We start from the raw sequence: 10,361 nt of genomic DNA on the forward strand, positions 1-10,361 counted from the left end.
ATACTTGAATTTTGTTTACACGAATTATTAAAAAGTTTCATAATATATAAATATTTATATACATATATGTATATGCGCATTAGGGCTATCCTCATTTATAACGTGCTCACAATTATGCGTATAAGCAGACAAATTGCATCGAGCTTAAATAAAAAAGAAACCTTTAATTATTTGGATCACCCTGTATACGCATAATTATTTGAAAACTGATTTTCATTCCTTAAAAAGTTATTTTTGTTTGATTTTTTCTTCAAGCACTTAAGAGCAGATTTTCGAAAATGCAACTTTTTATGCTCATATATGAAATTTATACAAATAAGGACACACTTCATATACATACATAATTTTATTTTATTTTATTTTTTTTTTTTTTTTTTTGTTTGTTTAATTTTTCTTAGAGCACTCAGTAAGGCAATGTTTGGAAATGCAACTATTTATGCTCATATATGAAATTTATACAAATTAGGACACCCCTAATATACAAATATCATTACTGTTGCATTTTTCCTTAGACCAATTAGAATACAAATTTTCGAAAATGCCATTTTTTATGTTCAAGTGTGAAACAAATAAGGACACCTCTAATATACAAATATCATTACTGTTGCATTTTTCCTTAGACTAATTAGAATAAAAATTTTAGAAAATGTAATTATTTATGCTCAAATATGAAATTTATAATCATCGGGACACCCCTAATGAACATATTTCCTAATTATTGCATTTTTCCTTAGACCAATTAGAATAAAAATTTTCGAAAATGAAATTTTTTATGTTCAAGTATGAAATTTTTACAAATAAGGACACCCCTAATGCGTGCATATAACTTAATTATGTTTTATGTTCACAGTATATATTAATTTTAACGCTTTCTTTTACTAATATGTCCGTTATAAATATAATGAATATTATTTTAATAGAATTTAACTAACTACTGGAAAGTTGGAGTTTACATATTTTGGTTAGCGGTAAAAACCACTCAGGACTCTTTCGCGCCCCATGAATCGGTTTCATGGTACATGCGCAATATGTTATCTTTGATGAGTTTGGTTTTCTCTGCAAAAGATTGGTTAGTGTAGAGTTGGATTTTTTCACAACAAATTCCAGATACTCACCCTTTGATAAAGTATGGCTTGCCGTTGCCGATTGTTTCTTCAAAAATTCTAGGCACATATCTTGAGGTAGGCCCAATGAGTGCATATTACATGTGAAGGCCCTGGAAGTGTACATAATTATGTAAAACATATGAACCTAATTTCTAGACACTCGTTCATTTCGACTCACCCCAGTTGTCGAAACACAATATTCTCGATGGAATGCGGATCGAGATGTGCGTGCTGCTTATCAGCGGCTGCTGCAGTGCTCGACGCACCCACCAAAGCTGTCGACTCCGCCGAAGCACCAGCACCACCAACTGCGGACGTGTCTTCGGCACTGGTCTGTGAAGCGGATTTCTTCGTCGACTGCACCTTTAAGGCCACAATATTACCATGATGTGAGGAACTGGACGTGGAAGCGATTTCCCCATCAACCGGTGCATCCGTTAACAACGCGTTCTCATTCGTTGCCTCAGCTGGAGAATTCTCATGCATATTCGACTCAACCGCTATCTTTGTTGTGAACTGCGCTTTGTTGCGCTGCTTCCTTTCAGCGCGCCGCTTACGCATCGCCAAACGATGGTCACGTTCACTTTGCACAGCTTCGAAGAATGCCGCGCCCCAAAAACGTTGACTATACCATATCGGTTGCTGACGCATAAAAATGTAGAGATACTGGCGATACGGTTCACAGCCAGGAACTTCAACTGTTGTCAATCAAAATAAATGTTAACTCCTTTGGAATTATAATGGAAAAGTACAAACGCAGACTCACTTTCATTGTAGAACATAAAGCAAATATTCATGATTAACGCTGCCGGCGCATAGTCTTCACTCTCACCGCACTCAAATAAGACGATGGCGAAATACTGTACCAACGAATGGAAGGTCACCTCATCTACACGCTTCGATTTGGCTTTCTGCTCGAGCAAGAAACGTGTAAACCACTGTCGTCCCGCATCGATACGCGCCAATGCGCCAAACTCCGCCTTCAATTCCAAACCAATCGCCGAGGCATTCGTGAAAAGCACCTCTATGAAACGTTTCATAAACTCCTTGATCGGTTCCTCGCCAACGCGGCAGTCTAAACTGATGGATGATGCCCATGACGGTACAGAATTTTGAGACTCCGATCGTATAAAATTACGCCAATCGGTCGATTCAATGCTTGGACTCGCTTGTACATCGGGATCGTCACGCAAACTGGTCACAGTGCTGCTATTCGAGTTGCGACTGCGTGGCGGCACCGCCATACTGGTGCCCGATTGTGTCATAGCTGGTATATCCATATGCAGATGCGTGGGATTGTTGCGCTGTTCAGTGGAATTGCCGCATTCACGATCAGAAGGCGGTTGCACATCGATATGCGGTGCACTGGCATTTACGCTCAACAAATCGGTAATGCGTGATAAATCTCTTTGTATGTCGAGTTCACTACGTCTTGCGCCGGGTATGGCGCGTCCGGGTCGCCCATAACCACCCGAATGACGGGACTCGATAGAATTCGAGCGTGTAGTGCTGCTAACATGCGAACGATTGATAGGCGGTGAGTATGAAGACGATGTAGAGCTGGAAGTTGAGGAACTCGAATCGGAACGCTTGTTTTTGTCACGTGCTCTGGTGCGGGAAGCCTCCAAGCGAGGTCCTATAAAAATTTATTATAATATTTATTGCGTATTAAATTAATATGAAAATTTTACTCACTAGGTGCCAAGTTGGGATATCGAAATCTTCCTGATATGATCTCTTCATGTGCCCGTCGCGCCTTAATGCGTCGAAACTCATAATCTATTTTCGTATAGTCAATGGTCTCGTCAACTGTGGTAGAAACAAACAAAGACAATTTAAACTCAAAGCAGCAAGCAAATATTATAGCTTCCAGGCTTACATGTAGGAACCTCCTCGTCATCATCGCAATACTCCGATTCGCTGGAGCTAATGCTAAGCGTAAGCTGAAAAGAACAGTTTAAAGTTTGTGAAGTGTACTCATTCTTATCTGGCTGTAAAAAATCCAAAAAATTTCTGAATTCAAAGTTCTAGAAACACTTTCTCTATTTGGAATCAGATTCACTATAAGAGTGTAGAGTGTTCTGTCATCAAACAAACATACTTTGACAGCCTTAACTTAGAAGTCATAGATAATTTCGTCTATCTTGGAACGAGCATCAACACCAACAATAATATCAGCCTCGAAATCCCACACAGAATAAATATTTTCAATAGGTACCTCTTCGGACTGAGTAGGCAATAGAAAAGTAAAGTCTTCTTTCGATGAACAAAAATTAAACTCTACAAGTCACGATGCAGAGGCATGGACGATGACAACATCCGACGAGTCGGCGTTACGAGTTTTCGAGAGAAAGTTTCTGCAGAAGATTTAGCGTGTTGCGCATTGGCAACGGCGAATCCCGCAGTCGATGGAACGATTAACTGTACGAGCTACACGACGAGACTTAACTTATTAAGAAACAGCGGCTACGCTGGCTAGGTCATGTCGTCCTATTGGATGAAAACACTCCAACTTTGACAGCAGTTGGCGAGGTACCTGCCGGGAAAACAGAAGAGGCGGCACTTCGTTGGAAATACTAGATGAAGGAGGACGTTGCTACAGTTGGAATCACCAATTGGCGCAAGCAGCAAAAACGCGCTGAAAATAGTTACAGGGACTAAGAATTTCTTTATAGACCAACAAAAAACAGTATGATTATATAATTCCGTCTGCAATAATTCCGAAAATATATAACCTAATTCAGATTTCTTCGGGCAACCTATGTGTCTCGAGCTGTGATTACTTCTGCAATGTCATCGGCGTAGCCAATGATTAATATGAATCTTCTGGTTCTTCAAGTTTTAGTATTCCGTTATAACTACTGTTTCACAAGTCTGGGCATAAAAAGGACTCTTGTGCTGCTTCTGACGTCACTTATCTTTGCCCTGATCCCCTTTCTACTTTGGTACAGCAGTTTTCTATTACTAAGATAGCTCCACACCACAACGTTTATATAATCGAGAATTAAAAAATTTTTTTCTAAAGCGCTGATCATGTCCGCTCATCTCGCACTTTTGAAGGCGTTTCAAACGTCGAAAGTTGCCATCCATTTTGGCAGCGTTTAAGTCAAGTGGCTTGATTCTGTCAAAACTGAGGTCTTGTACAGAAAATTTTGCTACCAGGCAAGACATTTTCACAATATGTGGCATAGATAATTGTCCAAGACAAAGCAACAATCCTGGAATATATTGTTCAAATCGGATTACTATAGCATATAGCTTCCAAACGAATCCTCCGATAAAAGTTAAGTTCCCAAAGAACGGATAACATTAAAACCTTACAAAATGGTTATTTCGATATAACTTTGGTAGTTAAAATGGTCGACTTAGTTTGTCAAAAAAACTTATCGAAAGCCTTGTTTTCGTGAATGCTACAGTTCCAATTAGTTAAAACGCAGTATCTTTTCGAAATATTGATACTACTTTCGACCAAAATAGAAAGGGACTCAAACTAGAGAGGGATCAAGACCAAACTAGAGAGCGCTCACAACAGATAGCCGTCACGTCAGGAGTGGCACAGAGTTAGACTTAAAATGCCTGCCGAATCCCACTCATTTGGCTACGCGGACAACATTGCAGCAGTAATTACAACAAGAGACACAAAAGAAGCGCGAAGTAAGCTTAATCAAGTCATGATACCAACGCAAACATGGCTCGACTCACATAACTCCTCGCTCGCTACGGAAAAAAAAATGAGCTACTACTGCTAACAAATAAGCACGTACCACACGAAGTAAAAATGCAAACCACTACGGATATTCTTAGGACACAAAAATCAAAAAACTATCAAGGCGTTAAACTGAACCGCTGACTAACTTTCTGGGTACAAATCCAGCACGTCGGAAGAAAGGCAGCGAAAATCACCTCTCAGCTGAGCCGATTAATAGCCAAGCCAACAAAGGAGGACCCAGCCAAGAAAAGAGAAAGCTCGTAATGTCGATGACTATCAGCGTCCTATTATACGGAACTGAGATCTTGGCAGACATGCTTAAAAAGAAAACCCGTCGTAAAGTACTGGCCAGAGTGCACCGCATCGCAGCCCAAACAGTGTCAGGCGAAGCAATATTAGTTAAAAGCGGTAATGCCCCAATTGACCTTATAACATACAAAAGGAAAAAGCTGTGGGAGCTAAAGAAAACCTCTGAAAACAACAAGAGCGCTATACAACAAATAAGGAAAGTTACAAAAACAACATGGCATCATATATGGGACAATGAAAGTCGCGGCAAATTTCGATGATTATCAGACAAGTTAAGATAACGTCTTCTTACGCACTAGATTGAAAAGATTTTATTGAGCTAAATAGCATCCTTTCAAAATATTACTAACAAACTGATAAAATAGTGAATCAATAACCATTACCTTATTTGCTTCCTATGACTAAATATTTAACTAATCGCTTACAGACATAACCACACAACTGCAAGCGTACGGCTATAGTCAAACAAGTTTCAATGCACACCGACTTTCTGCCTCCTTCTGCCTCACCTTCACTCTGCTGATGCAGCCAAACATACATACATAATTCTTTAACATGAACTTAACCCAGATGTGCCAATGCACAATGGCCTCGACAATGGCACAATCGAATTGTGTGGCAACAGCATATGCCAACAAACATAGCTGAATGTCCTAAAAAAACCGCATAAAAACAACAAAAATCAAAGAGCGACAGAACATATTAAAAAAAAAGCAAAAGTAATATTCAACATTCCGGTCTGTCGGTTGGACCTGTTTGGCGCCCCTGAACTTAACCATGATGCAGTCCACACATACATGCACACAAACAGAGTACTGACACTGGCGCTAGTGAGCTTTGGCTGGGGCTGCAGTGGTGGGTAGGCTGCTTGAATTGCCGCAATCGGTCGATGTCACAGCGGGTGACAATCGAGGTAAATGTTAAGCGTTATTGAATGATGTCAAGCATATTTTATGCAACTGTGTGGGTATATTGGTCACACCACCGCAAGTTATTAAAGAGAAAATAGTATCAAACGAAACTAAAATAATCCATAAAGCCAGTGGTTTACGCAAACATATTTAGCGATTCAAGTACAGTAGTGTGTGCCAAAACTGCACTTGTAAAAAAAAAATTCGTGTATCATTTAAATGCGAAAATATGTGAAAAATATCATTCTTTCACAAAATTTTTGAAATTCCTGAATAATTGTACAGTAGTGTGTGAAAAAATGCACTTTGTGAAAAACTGTTCGTGTATCATTTAAATTTGAAAATATTTGAAAAATATCATTACTTTTCCAAATTTTTGAATTTCCCGAATAATTGTACAGTAATGTGTGAAAAAAATGCACTTGGTAAAAAACATTTCGTGTATCACTTAATTTCGAAAATATTTGAAAAATATCATATTACCTTTCCAAATTTTTGAATTTCCCGAATAAGTGTACAGTAATGTGTGAAAAAAATGCACTTCGTAAAAAACATTTCGTGTATCACCTAAGTTAGAAAATATTTGAAAAATAGCATGCCTTCACAAAATTTTTGAAATTCCGTAGTAACTGACCTCACAAGGAGGTTAAACTAGAGGTGAGTCGAAAGAATTGTGGTGTTTGTAAAAAAGAGAGACCACTTACTGTCTGTGAAGTACAAGTAAAAAAAAATATTTGTAAAATAAAGGTGCTACCATTAGCTCCAAATGTTGGCAGACATAGCTCCAAATGTTGGTAGTGCCAAGGTTTGGCCATATAAAATTATATTCATTTATGCCGACTTTCTGCATAATAGACAGAAACTATCAGTATCATGTTGACAGCTGTCAAAACTCTTTATTGTATTGTACTCCTCTAAACTTCATATTGGCTAAGTATAATCATTCGAGCTGGAACTGTGGATCTATTTTACTTCGGCGCGGTTCTTAGGACGGCAGCACCTATAAAGTTGTCAGTGCTAGAGACTTAATTGACCTTCTTATTTGTAAGTAATACCCTGAACATAAGGATTTCTTGGGTTAGACGGTACGCATTAAATTAATTTGGTAAAATACGATTTTCTATATACGGATAAAGTAACTAATCAAAGTGAAGTAAGCGTTTGCCAAAAAATTTCCAGAAAGGGAAGCTATAATTTCTATCATGACAAGGCTTGGACTTATGTTGCAATACCAGTTAAAAACACCAGTTAAAAAATAAAACTTAAAAGGAAGGATGGTATGGCTGGAAAGATTTGGCACACCCGCGTTATAGCCAAGACCCTTCCCCTTCTGAGTACTACCACATATGTTGCGAGGAACGTCTTCACTGTAATTCGGCTCACTTCAAAACGGGGTATCAAAACCTGGCATGATTCATTACTTTTAACATGAGCTTCTTAAATATGTGTTCAATTTGTGAAAAAAATGCAACAGTATAGTTATACAACCAAAGGAAATGCAATCAAAGAATATGGAATTAAATACCCATATTCCTTGCTGACGAAATCGAGACAAATCGTGTAAGGTGCCTATCTTAATTGATAAGATAAGCCTTCGCTGGCTAGCTGAATTGAGCAAACTAAGCTTCCTGTCTGCTTTTATCGTTAATATGAAAGCTCCGAACAGTTCCTACACCCCGCAACTCATCTCGGGAATGGGACTTCAATCATGAAAGACCATGAGCTTGGGAAAAAGTAATGTTTATATAATGTTATATTATAAAGTCTTTCTTGACGTCACTTCTGGGAACTTCTGGGACACATTCCGCTGCTGCTGAAACTATACGAAGCCAATTTCATCTTCTTCTTAAGCTGCAACGGATTTTAATTTTGAATTAAGTTACCACACAATCATTTTACTATCGAGCTTAGAGCTCCATACTCCTTTTAGGATCGAAACCTACTTTTCATATAAAAAGAGGGACAAGGATGTTGGTAACTATAGTATCGACGAAATATTCGGGCTAGGCCAGGGGCGGATCCAGAGTACAACTTTGAGGGGGGATGGGTAACTTTAAAATTTTTTACTTGCAACTCAAAGTCCCTTTCTTCGTGCAGTGTCACTTATGATGGAAATAATGTATAAATTTAAACTTTTAGAAAGGAGGTGGGACAATTCTCCGCAGACCCTGGACTAGGCAGACGCTAGTCAATAACTAGCTCCAGTGCGACAGCGAGATCCTTCCGGTGTAGTGCAGAGTACAGGTGATCCACTCGACTATTTGTTCTCAGTGTAGTTCTTCTTGCCGCATTCGTAAGAGGGGTTACTGGTCATTGTCCAATAAACGAGCTTTATCGGTATTATTCGAGCTAAAAATTTTCCGGACACTCACTATCAAAGTTATTTTAGAAAGGTGAGGTAGAAAAATCCAAGCCTTTTCTCCTCTTTAACTTTTGCAAAACTTTTGCAAGTTAAAATATATCGGCGGTCATATATTCGGCAAGTCTGGCGATAACAGCCGACTTAACAAATTTGTGACAGCAACTTGTTAGTCAATATTAGATATTAGTTAGGTATCACAGTGAACCGGCGTTCTCAGCGGACCAAGTAGGACAGTGAGATCCGTTTTTGAATCCGATCTGGGACCACTTTGGATCTGGGATCCGTTTTTGAAGCGAAATTTTAAAGTGGAAGATGACTCACGTAAGACCTTTAGTTGGCGCATAGTGAACCACTGGTTCTAAATTCCCCTCAACCTAACCTAACTCACTTTGTGCAATCCAAAAATTAAAATGGATTCATTTACATGCACAAAACTGATGATAAAATAAGAGCAAGGCAAAATACATCGAATATTTCAAAACTTCCTAAGCATTGGAAGTAGCACTAGTTCTTTAAGTAACATATCTACTTATATCGCACTCACCTTATTCGAAATACCGTTGAGCAGCTCATTGCTATTCCCCAGCACCGTTAGAAATTTCGACTTCAATATACCAATGCCGGGAGTGCGGCCCATAAAGCTTTTGATTTTCGAGCGTTCACCACCCGGCGGCGTAGGCGGACAAGTATTCAAGTCCACCATCTTTTTGCTGCTGTTGTTGTTGTTATGCTTGTTGTTCAGCATTCACTCCAGGCGCTGCACTTAATTAATTGCTCATACGCCGTGTAGGCGCGCGGTTGTATGCTTGTGCGCGACCTTGTGCTGCATAAATGCATGCGTTATTGTTGTTTATATATTTTTTTTGTTAGTGTGTTAGTGTGTTAGTATTGTTTTATATTTGTTTCTACAATTATGCGTTTAGCAGTTAAAATGGACAATATTTATATTTATTTTATTTTTTTTCTTTTGTTGTAAATACGCGCACGTGTTTATTTATCTTTCTACTTTGTATTACTTATTTACTTAGTAATTTTAATTAAATATTTAAAACGTTAGCACAAATTGCACAACATTTTTGGTCAGCTGCACATATCCATATGGTAAACGCTCGTCGACCAACTGCTGTGAGTGTCATGTGTATTACGTTATCGGCATAAAATTGCGGCGTCGACTGGCTGGTGGCGTAGCAAGAGTTGGTGGCGGAATGCGATAGCAAACGCGTATATGCAAATATGCGACTGCAGAGGCATGCCACACAGCGCACACTAACGCACTATTGTTTAGCGTGCATATGTGTGTGTGCGAGTGTGTGCGTTTGCCTTTGTGTTACTTAGGTATGTTTATGGGCCAGCAGCAGCATTACCGTTGTTTATTGTTGATGTTATATCGATTTTTTCCGCTGCAACTGCACACACACACGCATACATATAGCGAACTTCATGTGCTGTCTTCAACGTTATGACTGTCTACGCGTGTGTTTATGTGGCTCTTTTTTATATTTGCAGGCCTCCACCGCGGTACATGGCCAGAAAGTTCGTCAAAAGTGCGGCTGAATTGAAAATTTTTGTTTTTCTGCTTTAGGCAATTCTTTGAAGGTTATAATTTGGCAAGCAACGGACACGCCTACCAAGGTTGTACAACTGCTGCGTGGAGTGCAATAAAAAGTTCGCTGGCAATATAACGGTTAGCGGGATGAAGTGCCAGCAGCTTAATTAACACATGGCACAGCGCGGCGTATTGGCGCTATGTTTTTTGAAGAAAATATATTTTTTTTTTCTTGCTGGAAAATCAACCAACCTGAGTAACAAGTTTTGGTGCTTGTTTGCGTGCTTTAATTTTTTAATTTTTGATATATTGGCGATTTTTAAGTGTTTTTTTTTAACTTTAGTTATTATTGCCTTCAAATATTTATTAAGATAAATTTTTTCTTCAATATTATTGATTTCATTTTTTTGATTAATTT

At 38.7% G+C, this 10,361-nt stretch overlaps 1 protein-coding gene across 1 annotated transcript; it reads right to left on the reverse strand.

Annotated features, from left to right (window-relative positions):
• Nucleotides 1–432: 432 nt before the first annotated feature.
• LOC108965673 (uncharacterized protein KIAA0513) lies at nt 433–9,205 on the reverse strand. Its single transcript, XM_018928233.1, has 7 exons — nt 8,942–9,205; nt 2,986–3,049; nt 2,802–2,915; nt 1,873–2,742; nt 1,285–1,804; nt 1,116–1,216; nt 433–1,056 (listed from the first exon to the last, which is right to left on the reverse strand). The coding sequence occupies exons 1-7, from the start codon at nt 9,140–9,142 to the stop codon at nt 980–982; spliced, it is 1,947 nt and encodes a 648-aa protein (XP_018783778.1). The 5' UTR covers nt 9,143–9,205; the 3' UTR covers nt 433–979.
• Nucleotides 9,206–10,361: the final 1,156 nt, after the last annotated feature.

Source organism: Bactrocera latifrons, unplaced genomic scaffold, assembly GCF_001853355.1.
Source record: "Bactrocera latifrons isolate USDA-ARS-PBARC rearing strain unplaced genomic scaffold, ASM185335v1 scaffold_145, whole genome shotgun sequence".
NCBI classification, from domain to species: domain Eukaryota; kingdom Metazoa; phylum Arthropoda; class Insecta; order Diptera; family Tephritidae; genus Bactrocera; species Bactrocera latifrons.

Bases quoted from the DNA above. Each gene is read 5' to 3' on its own strand.
- LOC108965673 (XM_018928233.1), bottom strand. From the start codon at position 9,142: ATGCTGAACAACAAGCATAACAACAACAACAGCAGCAAAAAGATGGTG. The intron at 2,916-2,985 runs GTAAGCCTGGAA...TTTCTACCACAG, and splicing joins TGACGAGGAGGTTCCTACAT to TTGACGAGACCATTGACTAT. The intron at 2,743-2,801 runs GTGAGTAAAATT...AAATTTTTATAG, and splicing joins ATATCCCAACTTGGCACCTA to GACCTCGCTTGGAGGCTTCC.